The sequence below is a fragment of the Chrysochloris asiatica genome, unplaced genomic scaffold, assembly GCF_000296735.1.
Source record: "Chrysochloris asiatica unplaced genomic scaffold, ChrAsi1.0 scaffold00145, whole genome shotgun sequence".
NCBI lineage: Eukaryota > Metazoa > Chordata > Mammalia > Afrosoricida > Chrysochloridae > Chrysochloris > Chrysochloris asiatica.
In genome coordinates, this window is record NW_006408663.1 from 1,026,318 (window position 1) to 1,052,906 (window position 26,589).

The window sequence follows — 26,589 nt, forward strand, 5'->3', positions numbered from 1 at the left end:
GCTGTAAATCTTTACGGGAGCAGAAAGCCTCATCTTTCTCCTGCAGAACAGCTGGTAGTTTCGAACTGCTGACCCTGTGGTTCGCAGCCCAATTCATAACCACTACGCTACCAGTATATATATACGCACACACACACACACACACATATACATACACATAACGTCGATTTTTAAAAATTAGATTAACAGACATAAATTTACTCTAACAAACTACTTTAAAAGTTGTGAAGACTTACTCTCGATTTCTAAACTGATCTCACCATGGACTGTTAATTGTCAACAGACCATGCTTTGGTAGCATCGGTCTGGTGTGGTCAGTATTCCATAATTTTGAAAAATTACTCCTCTGCTAAAAATTCCATCATCACTTTTCACCACCTCTTTAATCAAGTTGCATATGGGATGGTGACTTTCTTCTTGCTACGACTGCAAAGCCTGTCACAACCTCCCACTTGCCTATGTCCGCTGTCTCTACTCTTGCCTTTCATGACCCTAGATGCTCAGCTGACTTTCATGGCCCCCCACATCCATTCATTCTGTTCCTTCTGCCTGTAATATCTTCTCCTGGTCCACCTGGAAAACTGAGATCCTCAAAAATGTGTTCCAGTACAACCTCCATAAAGCAGATTTGGGTCTTCTCTCTTTATTCTCTTTGCTCTTGTCCCTTTGGATTATAATCTGATTTTATAATGATATGGCCCCCCTCCGAACTGTGAGCTCCTTGAGGGTAGCCCCAGTATCTGGCAAAAAGATCAATTGCCTAATGGTAGGTGAATCAATCAATGGGTGAATACAGGGATAGTTAGGTAGGTGGTTAGGTGGGTAGATGGGTGTATGGAAGGCGAATGGATGGATGGATGGATAGATGGATGGATGGATGGATGGATGGATGGATGGATGGATGGATGGAAAGGTGAATGGATAATGAATGGATGAATGAGATTTAAAGCTGGTCTCCTGGGCTGCCATATCATCTCTGCCATGAAGACACCATTCTCACTGTACATGAGGCTCTCACTGAGTCATTGACCTCAGCCCTGCTCAGAACCCTCTCTGGTAACTACAGGTATTCTAGACTCTAAAATAAGTCTTCATTGTCCCAAATAATGAGTTTTTCTTCCACCTTCATAAATTCTAGGCAAATTTAATTTAGTTTAATGTCATTCTCTGAATTTCCGGATATTTCTCTTAAGTCCTTCTAGAATCAAATTTGGATTAGTGACAGTAGCCCAGGAGGCTGTGTCCTCATCTTTAAGGCTGTGGACCTATGCATAAACAAGGGAGGGCATATTAAGCTCTTGATTCCGCTCTTCTTTTCTGCAGCATTCACTGGTAAGTGTGGACTGAGGCAGTGTGGGCAGAGGGTAATGGCCATTCCTGCACTTGGAATATGCTCAAAAGTAGCTCTCCAGAAAGAAGCAATATATTCAGGCATCCATAGTCATCTGTTTATGCATGTGGGTATGAGGTTATCTATTCATTGTCTCCCCTTTAATAATGTGTGGTTTGTCAACTAGTCCTAGGGCAGGTAGAGAGAAGCCATATCTTGGTCTGATTAAGACCAAGCAAGGCCTCTCAAATGGAATAGTTGCAAGGTTGGAACCAGCACCATGCCCTTCTAGAAGTTCCCAGGAAGCTCTGGATCCTCTAGTATAACACTTTATCACATGACTTCCAGCTGCCTGGGATAGTGCACTGGTCTGAACACAGACGGCTGGGCTTGAATTCCAGCTTTGCCACTCACTGTACCATCTAAGGAGCTCTGGTAGCGTAGTGGTTACAAGATGGGCTGCCAACCGCAAGGTCAGCAGTTCAAAACCACCAGCGATTCCGCAGGAGAAAGATGAGGCATTCTGCTCCTGTAAAGATTTATAGCCTAAGAAAACCTGTGCAGGGTCACTATGAGTCGGAACTGACTCCACGGTACTTAACAACATACCATCTTGGACAAGTTATTTAATCTTTCTCTGCCTCTATTTGCTCATCTGTAAAATGGGATAAAAGGAACCCTGGTGGTGAAAACAGTTAGGCACTAAGCTGCGAACCAAAAGATTGGTGGTTCAAAATCACCAGCTGCTTCTCGGAAACCTTATACAGGCTCATTATGAGTTGGAACCCACCTAGAAGTTCCTCAAGAGAAAGGCCTGGTGATCTGAGCCCATAAAGAGAGCCAGTTCAATCCTGTGGGGCAGTTCTACTCTCACATCAGGTGGCTATGAGTTGAAATGGACTCATCAACATCCAACATCAAAATGGAACCTATTAAAACTCTGATGACCCTGTGCCTGGTTCATGTTGTTGATGATGTTAAGTGCCATGGAGCTGGTTCCAACTCATAGCGACCCTGTTCAGGGTTTCCAAAGAGCATCTGGTGAGCTTGAGCTGCCGACCTTGTGGTTCAAACCAACTTCGCAGTCCAACACTTTAACCCACAGCACTACGTGATATCCTAGTCTTTCTCAAACTATGAACTCTGCAAAAGCTGCCCCATAAATAGGTACTTAAATATTTATTGGAGACCTGGAGTGGTGCTGTAGGATAAGCCCTGGACTGTTAACTGCAAGACTGGCAGTTCAAACTTACCAGCCATTCCTTGGAAGCCCTATACAGACAGGGTCGCTATGAATTGGAACTCACTCAATGGCACTTAACAACAACAAATATTTCTTAAACAAGTAAGCAAAAGACACCTGTATTCAGCCCTTCATCTGTCTTTTGCCCACCCCTCCATGGCTGCCCACTGTGGCATCTCCCCATCTGTAGCCTGTCAGCATCCTTCACTCTGTTTGACTTTGACTCACCCCCTTCTGAATGTCTGCAGTCTGTGGTGTTCCAGTAGAGGAAGGCTTGAAGGCACACTCTCTGGATTTGGTCCTCACTCCCTACCCCATTTCCTTCCCCTCCCTTTTCCCCCATGAGGGCTGCCCAGAATGATGACTGTGGCTGGTTGGCAATTTAGCCCCCTAATTACCCATCGCCCTCCCCATAGAAACCCTACTTGAGAGAAACTACTCAGTACTCCTGAGAAACCACGAAGGGCCTACAGCAACTCCAGTCCTAACTAGATAAGGGGGTTGACGTTATTCAAACATTCTGTGATAATAATGTTGTAAAACCTTGTGTGTAAAAACTGAATCTTTACTTAAATGAATGCCAAGAACAGACCAGATGCTCATGCTTGTGATTTTCCTTTTGTTGTGTGACCTTGGGTTGTTACTTAACCTCTCTGTTTTTGAGTTTTCTCATCTGTGACATGGTGGTTGTTGTTCTGTGTCTTCCAGTTGATCCTGACTCATAGCGACCCTATAGAAGAGAGTACTTCCTCCACAGGGTTTCCTAGGCTGAAATCTTTGCAGGAGCATAATCCCAGATCTTTTCTTTCTCAGAGCTTCTGGTGGGTCGAACCACCGATCTTTCAGTTAGCTGCCAAGGGCTCAATCAGTAAGGAGTAGTGCTTTGAGGCTGTTGTGGAAAATTAAATGCAAAAGTATCTGGCTATATATTTCTTCCAGATTAAGATATGAAACGATGTTCCAATAATTACAGTTACTCAACAGTGAAATAGGTTGCTTTGGGAAGTGGTGAAATCCCCAGCACTAGTAGTATGGAGGAGTTCTGGTGTGTCGCTGTGCATTAATGCGCCAGACTGAAAAGACGTTTGAACTGCAAGGTTGGCAGTTCAAGCTCATTTGCTGCTCCTTGGAAACCCTACAGAGAGTCGTTATGGGTCAGAACCGACTGGATGGCACTTAACAACAACAACAACAACAACAGTGGTATGGAAGAGGGAGTCAGTGAAAAAGGGGAAGACCCAATAAGATGAATTGACACCAGAGCTGCCAACAATGTGCTCAAACATAACAATTGTGAGGATGATGCAGTGTTCTGCTCTGTTGTGCATGGGGTCCCTAACATCAACAAGGGGAAGAAAAGCCCTTGTGGCACAGTGGTTAAGCACTCTGCTGCTAACAGAAAGGTTGGGGAAAAAATAACAGCAGTCTGCTTCTATAAAGGTCAACATCTAGGAAACCCTATGGGGCAGTTCTGCCCTGTCCAATGGGTCACTATGAGGCAGAATCAACTAAATGGCCATGGGTATGGATTGTAGTATAAGGAGAGGGATTTCTGCACTTAAGCTGAGCTAAATGCCCTTTAAAGTCTTTTCCAGTTCTCAAGTTCTTATGACTGTTTATTCACTCACTTAATAGGCACTTATTGAGCACTGTCACACACTGGCCAATGGGCTGTTTTTCTGTTAGAGATAGGAAATATTCTAACGGAGTCTTACCTTTGCAGTCTTGTCTCTTAGTCTTTGACACACAAGATAAGTTAAAAGTGATGGTCTGCCCTTAAGTCCTGGTGTGGCGCTGTGGGCTAATGTGTCATATTGCAAAGTCATTTGAACTGCAAGGTCAGTGGTCCAAGCTCACCAGCTTCTCCTGGGAAACCTTATACAAGGTCGCTATGGGTCGGAATCAACTCAACGACACTTAACAACAACAACAAAAGCTTTAAGTAGAGCCCTGCCTAGATGGGGTGGGGGTCTTCCTGGGGCATCCTTGGCACTTGTTCTGAACGGCACTTGTCCTTCTCCATCTGCCTAATGATTCTAAGAAAGCTCTCCAAAGGAAGGAAGAGAGGTGTGCATCCCCGAGTCTCCTGAGGATGGATGCAGCTGACACCGGCGTCAAGCAGCCTATTATGGCTCAGAAGTCAAGAGTTTTCCTGGGCCAATCCTGGCTCACCAGCATATCCCAGAGACCAGGAACCTGAGCAGGGAGCATCTGAAAACCAAACTTACCAGCCACACTTATTTGCTTTACTGACAGAATTTCAAAATCAGTGGCTGAAAGGAATATTTAGTTTAATGCAATGTAAGTAGTTTTGTTTTTCTGAAGTTTTGATCCAACATGTTAGCTCACAAAATTGAGTCTAAATGGGCTTGGCTACCAGGACTGGGACTTGGAAGCACTTTGTTGTTATTGTGTACCATTGAGTCATTTCCGATTCGTAGCAACCCTATATAGGGTTTCCAAGGCTGTAAAACTTTCTGCTTTAAGCAGAAAGCCCTCATCTTTCTCCTGCAGAGCAACTGGTGGATACAAACCACCAGCCCTGCAGTAAACTACTCAGTGCATAACCCACTACATCACCAAAGCATTTTAAACTGTGAGAGATGCTCAAGAAATAATGTAGAGAGATGATACCCTGGGGAATAACCAGAGGGAAATAGCAGCACTAGTACAAGCTTAATGTATTGTCTGAAAAGAGAATACACAGGAGGCTGGGAAAATGTCTTCTTTCTAAAAATCCATCAAGGCATTGCCCATAATAATTACATGCAGTCAGGAAAGAAATATTTATTGAGCAGCTAGTATGTGCAAGGAACTGTGGCAGACAGAGATGTTCCTGTCCTTGAGAAATAACCGTCAGATGGGAAGAAGACACCAACAGTGAGAAGTTCATTAGCATTATAAAAGATATGTGGCAGTTTGATTCCAGAGATGTCAAAAAACTGCTCAACCCAAATGCAAATGAATGAACAGCTAATGAGTGTTTGGGAAATTATGAGAGAAAGAGATCTCCTTTGGCTTGAAGGGAACGGAGAAATTTTGTGGCGATTGGGGCTCCAGGCTGTGATCGAGTGACTCAGAGAAACATGGACAGCTACATCCAAACTGGAAAGACTATCAAAGTAAGGAGCTCTGGTAGCGTAGTAGTTATGAGTCAGGCTGCCAACCTCAAGGTCAGCAGTTTGAAACTACCAGCGGTTCTGTGGAAGAAAGATGAGGCGTTCTCGTGAAGATTTACAGCCTTGGAAACCCTGTGCGGGGTCACTATGAGTCGGAGCTGACTCCGCGGTACTAACAACAAATCAAAGTAAAGAAACAGAGACACTTTTATTAAAACAAAATAAGTGGTGCTATACAATAACCACTGGACCGCGAACCACAAGGTCAGCGGTTCAAGCCCACCAGCAGCTCCATGGAAGAAAGAGGAGGTTTTCTGCTTCTACAAAGATTTAATACCTAAGAAACCCTAAACAGACTCATAACCCTATACTGTTACGAATCAGAACTGTCTTGAGGGCACTTAACAACAACAACAATTTATTCATTAGCACAAAAAGTACAGAAAGCAAACTGATATGTGCTAAGTATTTATAATATTGAAATATATATATAAACTTATATACTCATACAAACATTTTTCCAGAATACATTAATTGTTGTTGTTGTTAAGTGCTATGGAGTCAGTTCCAACTCATAGCAACCCTGTGTAGGATTTCTAAGGAATGACTGGTGAGCTTGAACCTCCCACACTCATAATTAACAGTCCAGTGCTCATCTTACAGCATCACGCCAGGACTCTAGAATATAATAGAAATATATATATATATATATATTTCTTTTTTTTTTTTTTTTAGATAGTACAGGGCTATAGAATTATCAATCTGAATGTCAGTTTGATCATTGTATCTTGAGTGTTCTGAGCCTCTATGATGTTGCTATGGTTAAGTGCCATCGAGTCGGTTCTGACTCATAGTGACCTGTATAAAGTTTCTGAGGAGCAACTGGTGAGTTTGAGCCACCGACATTGAGATTCAACTGCTGTTTCAGTCTAGCACATTAACCCACAGTGCCACAACAGGACTCCAGGATTCTTATAATTGTTGCTTAGTTAAGTGCCATCGAGTCGGTTCCGACCCATAGCGACCCTGAATGGGGTTTCCAAAGAGCAGCTGATGAGCTTGAAGTGCTGACTTTGCTGTTCAAACTGACCCTGCAATCCAGCGCATTAACCCACAGTGCCACACCAGGACTCCAGGGCCCCTATGACAGTCCCTGGAAATATGCCCATATATTTTGTTGTGTCTTATGCTTGAAAGGGATTGACCATTAAATTGGAGATGTGGACCTTCAGCCAGATGTTTTGATGTTTTGTCAAGTCCTCCATAGCATAGGTCTGGCCCACCACTGTTCATTAGCAAAAATCATAAATAAGTACAATGAGATATAGTTACTTAGTATAATGTGTCATAGTTTATGGGCATCACAAGATACTACCAGACCTAACGAATTGTCTGCATCATATCATTATCTGCTGCTCCAGCCAAGTCTTAGGGTTCCCTGGTGCAGGCCTCAGAGGTGCTTGGGAGGAATAGAGAGATCATGGAATCCCCGCTCTTCTTCCCCAGAGTATGCTCTTCCTATCTTCCTACCTGCTCTGATCAGGTCAGGTGTAGACAATCTGATAACACTGAAGGTTTTCACCAAGACAAATTAGAAATTGGACAGAGATGCCATCTTCCCAGTTCCAAAAAAATCTCCTAGAATGCCTTGAAAGCACACTAGAACATATATACTACACATATAGTAAAACCTGTGTAAGGTAGAAACTTGTCAGAAAAAGAAAACTCAGATATTTTCCACCAAAATGAGTGATGGAAAAGTGTTAATATTGCACATGGTGAAAAGCAGAAAACTTGCAAGACCTGGAAAACTAGGGTGGTCTCTTCCAGCTCCAGTGCTCGCAGATTTCACGGTACTATATGAACTATCATACTTCTGACATATTATCAGGAGAAACCTGTCCCTGAAGAAGGACATCATGCTTGGCAAAGTGTAAGGTTAGTAAAAAAGAGGCAAATCCCCAATGCAATGGATTGGTACAGTGGCAGCCGCAATGGGATCAGGCGTAACAACAAAACATGGGGCAGTATTTTGTTCTGTTGTGTGTAAGGTCGCTGTGAGTCAATACATACTCAATGGCATCTAACAACAACAACAGTCCGAACTATATACAGTGCACTCTAAAGAAGCAACTTCACCTTAGACTATGCTCAAAGGAAGTTGACTTGTAAAAAGAGAACAGACAGAAGCTTCCCAACAGAGCACCCAACACAATGCATCCACATACAGGCCCTTCCTTATTTTGGAGAGCTTTCTCAGACTCAGCAGGTGGGTGAGGAAGGAGAAATCAGATCAGGAACAAATGCCAAGGATGCCCCAGAAAGACTCCCTCCCTACTCAAGGGTACACAATCATTCTTAACAGATCTCATTTTGAATATGATAGTCTCCTTTATCCCGAGTGGGCCATGTTATTGTCGTTAGATTCTGTCAAATTAATGACAACTCATGGTGACCCTGTATAGGGTCTCTGAGGCTGTAAATCTAAGGAAGCAGAAAGCCTCATCTTTCTTCTACAGAGGGCCTGGTGGACTCAACCTGCTAACTTCGTGGTTAGCAGTCCAATGCAGAACCCACTACACCATGATGCCACTCTAGTGAAGGACCAGGCAGTGAATGAGCAGCCTTTCCTCAAACACTGTCAGCTCCCCTTCCATCCACTGGGTTCTCCAAATCCTAGACAAAACTCAGCATCTAGATGCAAAATTGAACCTCCACATGGCAGCCATGTCTGAGCTGTTCAGTGGCCAGGCCATACCTCTAGGACTGAAGACTCTGGATCCCCCTGGAATGATAAAGTTGAGGCAGGTTGACCAGTTAGGAGAAGTCCTGAGACTGAGCAAGAGTTGAGCAGGTGAGGATCCCCTACAAGGTCAGAGTCTTTGGAGAAGTTGAACCAATAACAGATACAAGGAACCAGGGCTGAAAAACAGATACAATTTCTACCTCGATCGCAAACTGATGATAGATTTCCCCACAAACCTACTCCTCTCCCAGGTGTCCTCACCATATTAATGGCCTCCCCATTTATCCAGAAACCCCAGTCAACCCTGACTTTTTCTTCTTTCACTTCCAAATCATTAGCAAGACCCAACAGTTTTACTACAGAATAGATTGCAATGCATTCCCCTCCTTAGTCACCAAGATCACCTCCATGGCTTTCTAACTTGATTCTTGGCTTCAACTCTTACCCACATTGAGCCTTTCTCCACATGGTGGCCATTTATAAACAAGTCAGATCAGCTGACTCTCTTACTTGTAGGCAGATCCAGATTTCCCTTCTAGCATGGAGGATAAAATCCAGACTTATTATAACTTGAAGGTCTTACAGGACCTGCTTCCTCCCCACCTTTCCAGCCTTCTCTCAATCTACTTTCCCTTTTCTTACTGGGAAAGTCCACCGACCTCCTTTCTGTTCTAGAACAAGTTAAGTTTTCCAGGGCTGGAGAACTAAGGTAACATTTACCTCTACAGCAAACTGGTTTGGGATTTCTTCACAAACCTCCTCCTTTCCCAGTCTTCCCCACCAGATTAATGACTTTTTGCTACTCTCTTTGCTTATCAAGTCTATTTAGAAGTAGAGATCTCTCCAAGTTTCTCTAATTAATACTTCACTTGGTTCCTTCTTTGCATATATAATCATTTTGTTTGTTTTCATGCTTATTAAGCATCTACCTCAAATAAATAAAAGTCCACACAGAAGGAACTGTGTTGTTCACTATTATATCACCATTGCCTAGCACAGTGCCTGGCATGTGGTAGGTTTTCAGTAAATAGTTTATGAATGAATTCTATACTTCCTGTCATGATTAGAAGACAATCTTAGATCATAACTGATCTAAGGATTGCATGTGAAAAAGTGGTGTTAACTCAGAGCATGGGGGAGGGGTGAGGCCAGGAAGCAGGCTAATTATGATTTGTTTGGATAGAGATATAAACTGAAGTTCTTAGAGTACAAAGCCATGAGCATTTATAGTAATCTCTGTGGTGGTGCTGGACAGAAAAAAAGGGCAGAGAACTGAGCAGATTTATGGGAAGGGCATGGAAAACAAAGAAGTTTAATAGCCAGCATCCCTTGGCCTTAAAATACCCAGCAATCAGTGCTTCCTGGGAGAAGAACCCTGTGGGACAGAGCCCACCCTGGGTTGGAAGCTCTGGCTTCTCTCTTAACTGCTCACGGTGTGTAAAAGAGAAAGCTGGATCCCTCAGCAATGAACAACTCTAAAGAGAAGCATTTGGGAGACAGAGATGCCTCATTTCTGCAAGATGTTTCTGAGCTCCTTTTGCTGTTTGTGAGTAAAGCCCGCATGAAGGTGTCTGGATGCTGAAGTTAATATCACAGGGAGAAGTACCATGGCAGCTCTGACCCTCTCTCTCCTCCCCAAAGATCTCTTAACAGAACTGTTCAGTAAGTCACACTAATGCTCCGAGGCACGGAGGGAAGTGAAACAATCAGATAGCTTTGCAAGTGAGCTAGCTGCAGGTTTCTTTTTTGCTCCAAACTTTTGTCCTAGTGGTTTCACAAGATCCACTGTTGTTGGTACGTGCCATTGACTGGGATAGGGTTTTCAAAGCATGGCTGGTGAGCCTGAACCGCCGACCTTAGACGGTTCAAACTGATTTTGCAGTCCAGTGCATTAACTTGCAGTACCACCCCAGGACTTATAAGACTACTATGTTTGAAAACTAGGCAAAGTCAAATACTGACTGCTTTGGTGGATCACAGATTACCTCTTATATACAAATGTCTTCCCAGTTTTATTTATTTATGGCACATGTTACCATCTGTGCAGAGATTAAATCGAGCCTCTTTTGAGCAGAGGTTGTAGCAGCAGATAGCCTGCTAGCTAGGTAATAGGAAAATCTGTGGACAAAGCAATGTTCCATCTGTGCAGCTTTTAAAAAACAAATCACAACATGCAGTAGGGATTTCATTTATTCACGAGGAAAAGCGGTTTTATTGTAAGCCTGGCTCTGGGTCTTTGGGGAGCACAGAGCAACCATTTTTCTTTTTTAAAGTTTTTATTGTGAATTGAGTGAAAGTTTACAGGGCAGATCATCAGTTTTACATTCAACAAATCCTATTCTTTGTTTCATTAAAATGATTATAATCCCCTCCATGTACCATCAGCTTAGAGTATTTCTCTCTATTCATTTTAACTCTTTTAAAAAAAAATACTCAGACATATATAATACAATATGCCACCACCAAAAGACACATTCTGCAAGCCTGCCTCCTGGCCACCAGCTCTCAGTCCCTCTCTTTCCATGAATCTAGAGTCCTCAGCTGCTCTCTCTCTCCATGTCCTCATCTCTGCCTCCATCTCTGGTGTCACTGCTTCTCTGGATAAGTTCTCACATTCTGAGTGTGCTCTTCTCCCTTGATGGTCCTCTGGAGCAACCATTTTTCTAGGACCACTAGCCTCATCAATGAGACCCTGTTTCAATCTCACACCAGTTATTGATTGGGGCACTAGTAGTAAAATTCAATGTCTCTATGTGTCTTAGTAAGAGACAAATCGAGTCAAGGAAGCAAGGATTCTTCAGCAAAACTTATAGGGGGTAAAAACAACAAACCTTTGAATCTATATCAATTCTTGAAGAATTTCAGTTCCAGGATTGCTTTGCTTTCTAGAACTAAAACCAATCCAGGCTAATTGACATGAAATGTATAGTAAAACTCAGACAACACTACAATATTGGAATTCCTAGAAGTAAATTGCTATTAATATTCCAGAAATCAGAATATGGATATGGTGACATTTCAAGCATTAATATTTTGAGTCAAACACTGGTGCACAGTGTTTGGCTCACCCTTGCAAGGAGGAAGGCCTTTGAAGAACAGTCTGTTAACTGAAGTTAGATGGAGTTAATCCCTCCCTTTCCTCTTGACTCTACTTTTTAATATTTATGTTCTCAAAGTCTTTACAGCAAGGATCATTCCCACCCCCTCCATACACAGAGTAGACAGTGATGGGCAACTTGGACATTGGCTACCCAGAATGGGGGGATTACAGAGGCAAGAAGTGAAAGAAGTAAAAGCCTTAAAAACGGAAAAGAGAGAAACAAGATACAGAGGAAGGGAAAAAAGCTACAAACTCGAATCAAAAGTATCCAAGTGGGCCGGATGAAACGAAAGCAAAAAAGGCCTTTGGGAAAAAAAAAGGAAAAAATGCCAACAAGAACGAATGGGAAGGGTGGAAAAGGAAAAGGAAGCCATTTTGTAGCGAAAGGAGAGGAGTGATTAACTTTTCAGTCTAGGAGTGGAGGTCCCTGGGACCATCAAGGGAGAAGAGCAGAGAGCGGGACCCTATCAAGAGAAGCAGTAGTGACGCCAGAGATGGAGGCAGAGATGATGATGTGGAGGGATGGAGCAGCTGGGGACTTTAGACGCAGAGAGGGAGAGGGACTGTGTGCTGATGACCGGAGGCATGCTCGCAGGGTACACTTTTTGGTTGGTTGATGATGCAGGGAGGGGATTGTAACCATGGCAATGAAATGATATACAATAGGATGAATGTAAAACCAATGTTCTCCCATGTAAACTATCACATAATTCACAATAAAACATTTTAAAAAATCATATTCTCAAACAAACTCCAGTGTGAGCATATCGCATGGCTCAGGCAATGTAAAAACAGAAAAATCAAGAGCAAAACATCTGGAACAATTTATTTCCTGTTAGCTTGTTATTGTTGTTTAGGTGCCACTGAGTCAGTATTGACTCATAGCACAACAGAACAACACACTGCCCGGTCCTGGACCAACCTCACAATTGTTGCCATGCTTGAACCCACTGATACTGCAACTTTGCCAATCCATCTCACTTGGGGTCTTCCTCTTTTTCTCTGACCCTCCACCTTACCAAACATGATATCCTGTTAGCTTAGGGAGATCCTATTGTGGCTTTTGTGTGTGTGCAGTAAAACATACCTTACACAAAATTTACCATTCTAAGTTTTATGTTATCATGCGCAAAGTACATTCATATGCTATGTAACCATCTTTATTATTAATTTCCAGAACATTATCATTATTACAGACAAAAAAATCTGCAACAATTAAGTAAAATCTCCCCATTCCCCTCTCCCACAAGTCTCTGATAAACTTCAGTCTAATTTATGTCTCTGTGAATTTATTTATTCTAGATATTGCATATAAATGGAATAAAAAATGTTATAATTTTGTATCTGGTTCATTTCATTTAGCATAATTTTTCAAGATTTGTGTGTGCTGTAGCATGTATCAGAACTTCATTCTTTTTAATGATGGACTAGTAGTTCATACCACATTTTGTTTATCCATTCACTTATTGATAGACAAAAGATGTTTCCACCTTTTGGCTATTGTGAATAGTAATGCAGTAAACACTGATGTACAGGTATCTTCTTTAGTTTCCATTTTCAGTTATTTTGAGTATATGCTCAATTAATTTTTTTTCTCTTGGTCCACACTGCCTGGAAAGAATTTGAGCAAAGCTTATTTAACTTTGGTGAGTTCTGTGGTAAATCTCACACATTCCCTTCTCTGTTCAAGAAACAGAAGATATGGGAGCAGGTAAAACAAGCCAGAAAGATGTGTATTAATGTCACCTGCCACACATGAGGGTCATGAAGAATCTGTGCAAATCTTTGAGGATCCCTTCCTTATTCTTTGAAGGGGTTGACACAGCCCAGTATTGGTCATAGGTTTTTTTTTTTTTTTTAACTTTTTACTGTGAAATGGGTGAAGGTTTACAGAGCAGGTCATCTGTTTTACATTCGTGTTCTGTCTCATATCATTGTTTGCAATCTCCACAATGTGTCATCACTTATCCCACTTCCCCCTGGGTTTTCCATTTCCATTCCTCCCTCTTTCCTTCTGAATTTTGTCTTTGGGTAAATGCTACCCTCCCCATCTCAAATGGTTGATTATCCCCAAGTGCGCGCTCCTCACTACTGTCACTTCCCCCTCATAAACCTGCCCATTGCCTGGCTGAAAAGTGAGTCCCAGGGATGAGTTCAATTCCTGACCTAAAGGGTGACAAACAGCCACAGTCTTGGGCATTCTACCAGTCTTTATCTGACTAGAAAGAATGGTATTGGTCATTCTTAATAGTCTTGTTCTTGGTGATCATTGTGATTCTATCCCTTACTTCCTTAAACATTCTACAGAGAGTTAATTTATATTCTTGTCTGACTATTCCCATATTATCTTCTGTCCTTGAAAGTTTAAATCTGTGATTGTTTCTTCTGTTGACTTTCATTCAGAGCTCCTCCTGTGTGCTTGGTAATCTTCAGTTGAGACCTTGTTGCTTCATCATAATCTATGAGACACTGGGGCCACAGCATATACATTCCTAAGAGAGGATTTGAGCCTGCTTCATTAGGAATTAGGGGATAGAGCCTACTGATCTTGAACCTTGCTAGTCCCATGTTGCTGCCAGCATCTTGACTTTAGTGCTCAGGTGGACATCTACTATTCAATACGTCAAATCTTCTGTTTTATTACTCCAAGCTCTAATGTCAACTCATTTGAGGAAAGTAAACTGGGAGGATGGTCTTCAGAAACTTCCCTTACATGTCAGAATATTACATGTTAGAATATATTCAAGATCTAGTTGCTATGCAGGGTCCAAAGGAGCAATACATCTCTTGAATAGCAAGAAATGAAAACCTTTCCTTTTCATTTTTCCCATACCATATCAATGGAGAAAATAGCATGCATATCAGGCAGTTCAGACAGTCACAATGTCTAAAACAATCCAGATTTTTCCAATTATTGTGGATGGGAAAAATTAAGATTAAAAACAAAACAAAAGAGCTGAACAGGAGTTCAAATGAGACTACGTGGGAAGGCAAATGAGACTACGCTTATGAATATATACATAGTTAGCTTTGACAGAGAGGACTCTTTGTGTGGCACTGTAGGATCAGCATTAGGCTATGAACCACAAGGTTGGAAGTTCAAACCCACCAGCTGTTCCTTGGAAACCCCATACAGGGTTGCTATGAGTTGGAACCGACTCAACAGCACTTAACAACAACAACATTTGTATACATGTATTTATATATGTTGTTGAAAAATGTTGTTGAACCAGTTCTCACCCATAGTTACCCTGTATAGGGTTTCCAAGGAGCAGCTGGTGAGCTTGAATCACCAATTTTGTGGTTCAAACCAACTTTGCCATCCAGCCCACAGGGCCACACCAGGACGACTTATGATGTACACGGCCTTCAGTATGGATTGAACCTCAATGTAAAGAAAACAAAAATCCTCACAACTGGACTAATAAATAGCATCATGATAAATGGAAAGAAGATTGAAATTGTCAAAGACTTCATTTTGCTTTAATCTACAACCAGCATCATCCATTCAAGCAGTAGCCAAGAAATCAAATGATGTATTGCATTAGACAAATCTGCTACACAAGACCTTTTTTAAAGTGTTCAAGAGCAAAGATATCAGTTTGAAGATTAAGGTGCACCTGACCCAAACCATGGCATTTTCAATAGCCTCACATGCATGTGAAAGTTGGATAATGAATAAAGAAGACTGTACAAGAATTGATGCATTTGAGTTGTGGTGTTGAAGAAAAATATTGAAGGTACCATGGGCTTCCAGAAGGTCTATGCTGGAAGAGGTACAGCCAGAGTGCTCCTTAGAGGCCAGGATGGTGAGACTTCATCTTTCATACTTCAGACATGTCATTGGGAGGGACCAGTACCTGGAGAAGGACATCATGTTTGGTAAAAAGGAGAGTCAACTAAAATGAGGAAGATCCCCAATGAGATGGATGGGTACATTGGCAGCAATTCAGGCTTAACAACAATTGTGAGGATGGTATAGGAAAGGGCGATAGCTCACTGTGTTGTGCATAGGGTCACTATGCGTCAGAACTGACTCAATGGCACCTAACAACAACAATTTATGTATGCTGCATATATACCCATGAATGCAGTAGAGCATGAAGTCCTGGTGTGGTGCTATAGGCTAAGCAATAGACTGATAACTACAAGCTTGGCAGTCAAAGCCCACCAGTCACTCCTCAGAAATCCTATACAGAGTTACTATGAGTCAGAACCAACTTGACAGCACTTAACAACAACAAAGAGAGCATACAGTTGGCAAAGGTTTGAAAACCTCTTAGCCATAACCAAACACCTTGAGGGAATGAAACACTGGGACTGGGGGCTAAAGACCATAGTCTTGAGGGACATTAAGGTCAATTGGCATAGCATAGTCCCAAAGATAGTGTTCTACATTCTACTTTGGTAAAAAGCAACTAGGGTCTTAAAAGTTTGTGAGTGGCCATTTAATGTGCCACCATTGGTCTCTCCCCCTCTGGAGCAAAGAAGAAGAAAGACAATCAAAGATGCATGGAAACAATGAGTCCAAATGGATAATGAACCATACAAATCCCAGTTTCTGTGACCCTGAGACCAGAAGAGCTAGAGGGTACCCAGATACTACTGCTGATTCCTCTGAACAGGAGCATAATAGGAGGTCCTGGATAGAAAGAGAGGAAAATGTGGAACAAAACTCAAAATGAAAAAAAAAAAAAAACTAGGCTTACTCATCTGGTTCTTAGATACCCTTCAGGCTTAGACCTGAACTCATCTTCTGTGACCCAACTTTCAGTCAAATAATAGCTAAGCCTATAAGGTGAACAGCAACACCAGGGAGGTACACATGTCTTAGAGCAATCAATCATACTAAACCAAAAGGGCAGCATTTGCCCAGGAATAAAGCTCAGAGGCAGGAAGGGATAGGAAGAAAGAACCAATGGAAATGGTCAACATAGGAAGGAAGCAGGAAAAGTGCTGTTGCATTGTGGGAATTGCAATCAATGCCACAAATAACTATGTTGTTGTTGTTAAGTGCTGTCGAGTCAACTCTGACCCATAGCAACCCTGTATAGGGTTTCCAAGGAGCAGATGGTGAGTTTGAACCACCAACCTAGCAGTTCAAATGGTTTTGCAGTCTGGTGCATTAACCCACAGTGCCACACCAGGACTCCACAAATAACTATATACGAAAGGAAAATAGATTTTTTTTTCTGTAGACTTGAACCTAAATCACAATAAAAAGTTAAAAAAATAAAATAAATAGTACTAAAAACCAAGCAAAGTCTGCCCCCCAAAAAACACAAGAAACAATCAAACTCCCACCCCCAAAACACAAAAGGGTTGTGGACTCCAGCAGTTCTTTCTCTTACTTATTGATCTCTATCTTGTGGCTCAGGGTCTTCCTGCATGCATAACCCACCTTCTTTGCTTTCCAGATACTCTTCCAAGAGGAAGAATGGCCAGCACCTTCTCGAAGTTGCTAACTGGCCGCAATGCTTCCCTGTTATTTGCAACTTTGGGCACCAGTGCCCTGACCACTGGGTATCTGCTGAACCGGCACAATGTACGCGCTGAATCTCGGGAGCAGCACAAGCTCTTCCCTCCAAGGTCAGTCCTCTTGGCTTGAAAATAAATCCAGATGCCAGCCAGAAATATGCTTTCCCCTTCTGAAAACTGTCATCAAGTTTGCCTCCTTTTGCCTTTGAAGTTGACTGAGTCAAACTGACAATCATTTTTGAGAAGACAAGAAAGTCTACTGTCATCAGTCCTGCCTGGGAACTTAGGAATCTAACAGCTTTAGTTGAGTTATAATTATACTTAGTAGGTAACATGAGTTTAGCCCTTGATATGGGTGTCCAGCACTTTACATGGACTGTGTATTCATTTTAACATCCTGTTGTGATGAAATGGAGGTGTAGAAAGATTAAACAATGCACTCGGTGCATAGCTAGTGCAGGCAAATGTAAACCCAGGAACCTTAATTCCAGCCACACGCACATTGAGATGAAAGGTAGCCCAGCTGCACTTAGAACCTTTGGCGTTTACCTTGTCATGGTAAATGTTGCAGAGGAGTAGAGTATAAGTGAAGTACTGATTTGAAAGGATTCCAGATAAGCCAGTGTGGATAAGAGAGCTGAGGAAAACTACTAAAATGTTCCTCCAAGATATCTACTGTTTCTTGTGGTAATCTGAATCTCTGAGAAATCACTAACAATCCCCATCTGACTCAGGAATTCCTGAGGGATTATTCCTGCATTCCCTACTCTCCAGCCAACACACATCCCAGGATGAGACAGGTATTCATTCATTCACCAAATATTTACAGAGCACTGGTTTCAATAAGCAGGCACTATTCTCAATAAAGCAAAGTCCTGCATATGTGGAACTTGGAACTTGCATTCTAGAGTGAGAATAAATAAATAAATTTCTGTGTAGTTCTACCTGCAAACTTTCTCCCCTTTCAACTAGAGGCCTAAGGCAAACAATGTGGCTGTTCAGAACTTCAGGGCAGAAGAAAGAGGAGAAATTTGCATATAATTTAAATTTATTTTCTACTTTATTTTCACTCTCTTGTTCTTAACATGAACCATGACTGTGCTTTTGCAGTCAGCCTCATGGGGATCGTGTAATCGGGCCAGCTTCCTTTCTCTGCAGTTCATGTGACTATATTGTTTTGTTGTTAATCTGGTTTGCTTATGTCATGACTCCTGAGCAGCTCTAGCAAGTGTTCCCGTGCCCACTGACAGAACAGAGCCTGGATGAAGGATGGGCAGAAAGGAAGTGCTTTCATAAGCCCCCTCTGAAAGCCTCTCTCCTCCCCCTGTAGTGCAGACTTCCCTGATCTGCGCAAACACAACAACTGCATGGCAGAGTGCCTCACTCCGTCCATCTATGCCAAGCTCCGGAACAAGGCGACACCCAGTGGTTATACCCTGGACCAGTGCATCCAGACTGGAGTGGACAATCCTGGTCACCCCTTCATAAAGACGGTGGGCATGGTGGCTGGTGATGAAGAGTCCTATGAGGTAATACACCCTGCCTGGTCCAGCTGGCTACAAAGTCCAGTGGATGTGCTGTTATGATTAAAGTGCAAGGTCCCAGAGTCCTTCTCTTCTATATGGGGCCGGTTTTCTGTCTTCTCAGAAAGGGATGTCATAAAGAGAAGCCATCTTCAGTACACCATTTGGAATGGTTTTGGGAACAAAGAGGTCAGCAGCTCTCTAGGGACAAGGCTTCCTTTACCACTGCTCTGGTACCCCTCTCTTTGGAGGAATCCATTGCTCAATGGTGCTCTGTGAGCTTGTCAAGGGGGATCAGCTGGTACAGGAAACAATAAAAACAGAAAACAAGTCAAATTCCTCATGGTATTCACCAACAAGAGTACTAGTGTGGCACTGTAGGTTAAAGCATTGGACCAAAAGTTGGTTTGAACCACAAAGTTGGCTGTTCAAACTGGCTAGTTGCTCATAGGAAACCCTAAACAGGGTTGCTGTGAGTCAGAACCAACTTGAGGCTGAGTTTTGTTGGGGAGGCTTTAATTTGGGAATGGTTCAGTGTGTCTTTAATTTGGGTCATCTCTTCTCTACCATTGATTAGACAGCCATTGTATCTGAGATCTGGGACGTCACCAAGTCTCTTAAACAAATCCCATGCTCACAGTACTAGTATCCTTGGTGCAGACAGACAAGATGATCTGACCCATCTCCACAAAGAGCAGTCTCTGCTGTTGTTGGTATGTGTCATGGAGTTGGTTCCAACTCATTGTACCCTGTACGGGGTTTCTGAGGCTGTAAATCTTTATGAGAGCAGAAAACCTCATCTTTTTTTCTCCCATGGAACAGCTGGTAGTTTCAAACTGCTGACCCTGAGGTTCACAGACCGATTTGTAACCACTACGCTACCAGAGCTCTAGGTCATGATAAATGCCTCTGGCCCTCTTGAAGTCCCACCCTTTCTGCATGCTACAGCTGCGGGGGGTGGAGGCAATTCCCAGGAAGACAGTCATGGAGAGCAGAGAAATGGACACTTGGAGCAAACAGGACTGGAGACTCACTCACATATAGCAGAGCCCCAACTGGAGGTGGACCTGGCCCCAAAGGCCTCCTCCTCATCCGCATGCTCCCAAGGCTGCAGATACTCTCTTATGATTTCCCTTAACTTTCTTTTACCTAAAAGCTATCTTGGGTGTTCCTTTAATTAGATTTTACCAGAGAGTTGGGGTTGAGGAAGGTCCTCATGGTTTGAGAGGTCCCTGTTTTGCCCCTACTGTTAATGTGTGTCTCTGGCACAGCTGAGTTTTCCACAGGTGTATTATGTTGTAAATTCTAGGACCTAGTCTTCTCTTTTGACCACAAAACCACTTAGCTTCTGATCTGGCAGCTTTTTTTTTATCCCACAAAAGCAAAACGTCTAGGGGAAACCTTTGCATTTTAAACACAAGATTTTTTTGCTCAGTCTAAAGGCTTGGCAGAATCACTAAGGAAACGCTCAAGATGGCAGGGTTCACTAACCCTCCCCACTACAAAGGGGCAAGATGCCTCCAAAATATTTTCTCTGTATAATCCGCTACTGCTTCATAACTACCAAACCATTCTCACACCCACTTCCTGCCTGGTTGTTGTTGTTGTTAGGGATGCACAACAGAAAGGAGCCCTAGTAGCGAAGTGGTTTGTGAGCTGAGCTGCTAACCACAAGGTCAGCAGCTCGAACCTACCAGTGGCTCTACACGAGAAAGATGAGGTTTCCTGTTCCCGTAAAGATTTACAGCCTTGCAAACCTATACAGGGTGCCTATGAGTCGGAATCGACCATGTGGCACATAACCACCACCACCACGCACAACAAAACAAAACACTATTACCTGGTTCTGCGTCATCCTCACAACTGTTTGAGTCCATTGCTGTTGCCACTGTGTCGATCCAACTTGTTGGGGGGTCTTCCTCTTTTTTGCTGACTCTCCACTTTTCCAAGCATAATGTTCTTCTCCCGGGACTGATCCCTCCTAACATGGTAGCACTAAGAATTTCAGAGGCAAAATCCAGTTTGTCCTCTACGATAAAATAGAGCAAGTGAAAGAAAAGGTCTTTTAATTTTAGGTGAACCAATGAAAGATGAGGCATCTTCCCTCCTCCAGGTGTTTGCTGACCTGTTTGATCCTGTCATCAAACTGAGGCATAATGGCTATGACCCCAAGGTGATGAAGCACCCCACGGATCTGGATGCATCCAAGGTAGGTTCCTGGTTGACCTTCACCTCCCTGAGTACCTTTCCATGAAGTTGGCGCTCCAGGACCCAACATGAAGAGAACCTGAGAGAAAGCCTACAGAGCTGTATTCAGATGTTCTCTGAAAACTCTGGGTGTCCCAGTACACCATACACCCTGGAGGGCCATGATGAAGGTTACGAAACCTCCAAAGTTGTTGTTTTCCTTAGCAAGAACTGCTAGTGTAGGGCTGGTGCTTGAGAACTTTAAAACTTTCCTAAAGCTCATTCCCAAACACTTTGTGCTTATTGTTAAGTGTCATTGAGTCAGTTCCAACGACCCTGTATAGGAGCGACTGATGAGTTTGGTACCGCCAATCTTGTGATTCAAACTGACCTTGGGGTCCAGCGCATTAACCCACAGCGCCACACCAGGACTCCAAAACACCTAGAAGGGATAAAATTTCTAGACTGTGCTGCTCTCATTTCAAAGGCCTCCTCTCCACAGAATTCCAGAACTTGGAGAGCAAGTCTGTTCTGCAGATCTGCAGTACGTCCAGGTCCCCGGGGACACTGATGGCTGTGGTAAGGCAGTGGGTCCCAGCCTGATCAGCAGTGACCCCATGCTACGCTCCACAGGTCACTCATGGGATGTTTGACGAGCGTTACGTGCTGTCTTCTCGGGTGCGCACAGGCCGAAGCATCCGCGGGCTGAGTCTGCCGCCGGCCTGCAGCAGGGCGGAGCGGAGAGAGGTGGAAAACGTGGCCATCACTGCCTTGGAGGGCCTCAAGGGAGACCTGGCCGGCCGCTACTACAAGTTGTCGGAGATGACCGAGCAGGACCAGCAACGGCTCATAGACGTGAGTAGTGCAGGGCAGCAGGTGGACTGTCAGGACCCGGGTTGGACAGAGAGTCCCGACCCACATTGTTTGGCCTCTCTCGCTCCCTTCAGGGTCTACCTGAGAGCTAAGCAGGCTTGGAGTTCAACCAGGCTTTGTGAAGTCCCAATCCAATGCTTTTCAGTATAAGAAAGAAAGATGAAGTCTTAAATCATACTTGACAAGTCATGCAAGTGTTGTGAGAACAAAATCTGCAGAGGAAACTGAAGTATGGAGTTGGTGGGCTGAGGATAGGAGGTTAGGGGTGAATGAAGGATTTTCTTGCATGTTGGAAAATGAACAATGGGATGTGGAAATCCTGTCTGTCTTCTTCACTACTTCCAAAGGAAGCCCTGAAAGCTAGGGAAATTTGGAAACGAAATTCCAGGTGGAAGGGCCATCTGCCTCTTGTTGGATACAATCTCTGGGTTCCCTGCCACAACCATAGTGTCCTGTCTCCAGAGCAAATTTCTCTCTGGGGTTAGGGTAGACAACACCCAAGTCCCTTACTTATTTTTTCCTTAGCACTGTTAAAACAAAAAGTTCAGAAGGAACATCTAACTAAACTCCAAGGAAAACATCAACAAACTCCTATTGTTTCAGAAGGTGTGTGTCCCCCCCAAATATGCCCATTCTCAAATCATTCAGGCCAACTACATAGTCTATGGGCCTCAGTTTTCTGGTTTCTGCAGCCATCAGATCAAACTGTTACCGTCTTTATGAAGTATGAGGTTGTGGCTGTGTAGTGCCATCGGGTCGGTTCTGACCCATAACAACCCTGCATAGGGTTTCCGAAGAATGGCTGGTGAGTTTGAACCACTGACCTTGTGGTTCAAACCAACTCTGTAGTTGAGTGTTTATCCTATAGCACCACACCAGGATTCCTTATTGCATATTGTTTGTTGTTGTTGTTAAGTACCATCCAGTTGATTCTGACTCATCACAGCCCTGTATAGGGTTTCCAAGGAGTGACTGGTGAGCTTGAGCCATGGATCTAATGATTCAAACTGACTTTGCAATCCAGTGCATTATCCTGCAGCACCACACCAGAACTCCAACAACCCAATGCCACATCAAGTGATTGTTTCTGGACTCCAGTGGGACATTGTGCTTTCTGGGCAGTTGCAGTCCACACGTCTGTGGTGACTAAAGTTGTCAACCTCTCCCTATGCCCTCTTGATTTCATACCTCAGAGTCATTGTATTAAAAAATATGGTATTCATATATAACACTATTGTTATTGTTAAGTGCCATCAAGTCGGCTCTGACTCATAGTGACCACATATAAGGTTTCTGAGTCTTTTAAAATCTTTGTGAGAGCAGAAAGCCTCATCTCTCTCCAGTGGAGTGGCTGGCAGGCTCAAACTGTAGACCTTGTGATTCACAGTCCAGTGCTTATTGTATGGAGCCATTGCACTTCCTATATATCTCTATAAAGTGAGCATATACCTACGTAAGAAATGGTAGTGTACACAAAGCAAGAAGTAGTATGTGGTATTGGTTAAAGGCACAACTTTGCAAGCCATATAGGTCTGGGTTTGAATACCAACTCTGTTACTTCCGGCTGTGATTTATGGCTTCATCTTGCAGTTTTCAAACTTACTTCAAAGGTGTGATGTGAGAATTAAAGGACACAATGTAAAAGCACTTTGCAGAGAGCTTGGCAGATAAAATTAATGTTAGCAGTTTTTATTGGTAAATCTTCATTATATAGTCTTAGTATGTTTTATTCATATAATAATAAATGAACCAATAATGCTAGCATTTGAGAAAATGGCAGCTGTGTAGAACAGAACTTTCAGAATAGGGCCCCCTACTCACTACCCAAACTGCCACTGCATACAGTTGGTGTTGATGGTAGACTTTAGAGTAGTTTAGTAAGTAAATATTTCCAACTGGACTAAGTCAGTGGTTGTCAACCTTGGCTGCACACTAAAATCCCCTGAAGAAAAATTTAAAAACCATGATGAGCAAGCTATCTCCATATAATTAAGTCAGGATTTCTAGGGCTATAAACAGATGTTCGTGGTTTTTAATAAAAAGCTACCCTGGTTATTCTGTGACCAACCATGGTTGAGAATCCATTACTTAAGAGATCTCAGTCATTATTAAGTTGAAAATCAACCATCTATGCTCCCGTCTGATCTCAGTCTCTCTCTCCTTTCTGTCCCTTTTGGCCTGCAGGACCACTTTCTGTTTGATAAGCCAGTGTCCCCTTTACTAACATGTGCTGGGATGGCCCGTGACTGGCCAGATGCCAGGGGAATCTGGTATGGACGTAGTCTTTTTATATTTGCAATGTGTGCAGAGGATCTCCTTCAGCTCGCCTGGCTTGTCCTAACCTGAAGCGGCTGTGAACTGCAGCTGACAGCATGAATGACTTGAACTAAATGGAGAAGACAGAGTGCTTGGAGGCTGTGTGTATGTGCCTAAGTTTGTGGTATTTCTAAGCTGGGTATGCATGAGCTATGCATGAGAAGAAGACTGGTTTTCATAGCAAAAATATTAGCTTCATATTATTTGACTGGTTTTCATGACATTAAAACAATATAGTGGAAACACTGAAAAATAAATATTAAGGATTTAAGTAAAACCTAAAAAGAAAACTAGGTACCTAGTGTATATATATTTTATATTGACCACAATTCCTCATCTGCTTTGATTCCTATTCCTTGGCAGATGAGGATAAGGCAAAAGTATTGCTTCTAGGATTCTAATTCATACATGCTTGGGTTTATACTAAATAAAATGTGTTTAAACATATTTCTCCAGTGGATGGCTGCAGACACGTTCATTTAAACACACAAATACACTTTTCTTAATCTCATATGGGTACCTTCACAAAAAAGGTGCCATGGCCAAAAACAATTTTGAGGTCAGAGCTAATCTTCCAAAATCACTGAAATTTTACAACAGGTTTATGAGAATGCTGCTCCACATAAAACAATAGTTTTTAGATGGACCAAATATTTTAAAGTAAGATTGGGAAGCTTTCAAAGATGAGATAAGAGAGGGAAGACTCTTGGGAAACAGAAACCAGACAAGGATGATGCCCTTTCTCACCACTCCTTTTCAATATTGTGTTGGAAGTCTTGGCCAGAGCTATTAGACAAGAAAGGGAAATAGAAGGCATCCAAATTGGCAAAGAAAAGTAAAACTCTCTATTTGCAGATGATATGATCCTATCCATAGAAACTCCTAAAGACTTGGCAAAAATATTGTTGGAACTCATTTGAAGGATTCAGCAAAGTCATAGAGTGCAAGATCAACATACAAAAAATTGTCGAATTCCTTTACACTAATAAAGATAGTTATGAAAAGGAAATCAAACAAACAACACTATTTACAATAGCCACCCAAAAGATGAAATAGTTAGGTATCAATCTAACCAGAGAAACAAAAGACCTATACAAATAAAACTACAAAGCACTATTACAAGAAACCAAAAGAGAGGTACAACAATGGAAGGATGTACTATCATGCTCAAGGACAGGAAGATTTAACATTGTGAAAATGTCAACACTACCTAAAGAAATGTATAGATATAATGCAATCCCATTCCAGATTTCAACATCTTTCTTTAAAGACATGGAAAAACTGATTACTAACTTTCTATGGAAAGGAAAGACCCCTCAAACAACCAAAGCATTACTTAAAAAGAACAGAGTTGAAGACCTCTCACTTCCTGATCTCTAAGTCTACTATACAGTCACAATGGTTAAAACAGACTGCCGCAGGCACTACAATAAGACGCATAGATCAATGGAACAGAATTGAGAACCCAAAAGTAAATCCATCTTTGACTAAGTGCCAAACACATTAAATGCTCCTGGCAAAACTAGAAATCCATTCGCAGGAAAATGAAACATGATCCATATCCCATACCACATGCAAAAACAAACTCAATGTGGATTAAAGACCTAAATGTAAAACCTAAAACAATAAATACTGAGAAACTAAGGATAAGCTTAGGGGCTTTGATAAATGGTGTAAATATACTATCAAACATAACTAAAAACACACAAACTTCTTAAGACAAAATAGGTGACTGGGACCAACTAAAAATCAGACACTTGTATGCATCAAAAAAATTTCACACACACACACACACAATTTTCACCAAAAGAGTTAAAAAAAGAACTGACAGACTGGGAAAATTTTTTTTGCAATGACTTATCAGACAAAGGACCAATCTCTAAAATGTATAGAAAACTACAACACCACTACAAGAAAACGACAAACAACACAATTAAAAAGTGGGCAGAGGAAATGAACAGACACTTCACCAAAGAATACACTAGGGGGTGAACAAACATCTGAAGAAATGTTCGCAATCATTAGCCATTGCTGTTGTTGTTGTTGTGAAGTGCTATCAACTCGATTCTGACCCATAGTGACCCTGTATAGGGTTTCCGAGGAGCAGCTGGTGAGCTTGAACAGCCAACCGTCCATTCAAATAGCTTTGCATTAGCCATTGTTGTTGTTAGGTACCATCGAGTTGGTACCTACCTTTTGCACAGCAGAAAGAAACATTGCCCGATCCTGGGCCAACCTCACTACTGTTGCCACACTTGAATCCATCGATGCTGCCACTTTGCCAATCTATCTCGCTGGGGGGTCTTCCTTTTTTTCTCTGACCCTCCACCTTACCAAACATGATATCCTTCTCCAGCAACTGTTTCCCCCTGAAAATATGTCTGAAGTATGAGAGACAAAGTTTGGTCATCCTGGCCTCCAAGGAGCACTCTGGCTGCACTTCTTCCAACACAGAGCTGTTGGTTCTTTTGACAGCCCATGGCACTTTCATTATTCTCCTCCAACACCATAACTCAAAAGCCTCAGTTCTTCTATGGTCTTCCTTATTCACTGTCCAGCTTTTGCATGCATATGACGTTATTGAGAATACCATGGCTTGGGTCAGGCGCACCTTAGTCCTCAAGCTGACATCTTTGCTCTTCAACACTTTAAAAAGGTCTTGTGCAGCAGATTT

The 26,589-nt window shown here is 42.5% G+C and overlaps 1 protein-coding gene across 2 annotated transcripts in view; it reads left to right on the forward strand.

Annotated features, from left to right (window-relative positions):
• Positions 1–26,589, forward strand: part of CKMT2 (creatine kinase, mitochondrial 2 (sarcomeric)) — a 42,297-nt gene that overhangs the window by 4,892 nt on the left and 10,816 nt on the right. For both annotated transcript variants that reach the window (XM_006870588.1, XM_006870587.1), the window contains exons 2-6: positions 16,956–17,127; positions 18,347–18,545; positions 20,653–20,748; positions 21,360–21,581; positions 23,784–23,869. In XM_006870588.1, coding sequence (XP_006870650.1) covers positions 16,976–17,127; positions 18,347–18,545; positions 20,653–20,748; positions 21,360–21,581; positions 23,784–23,869 — 755 coding nt within the window. In that variant the 5' untranslated portion in view covers positions 16,956–16,975. The remainder of the gene's footprint in view (positions 1–16,955; positions 17,128–18,346; positions 18,546–20,652; positions 20,749–21,359; positions 21,582–23,783; positions 23,870–26,589) is intronic.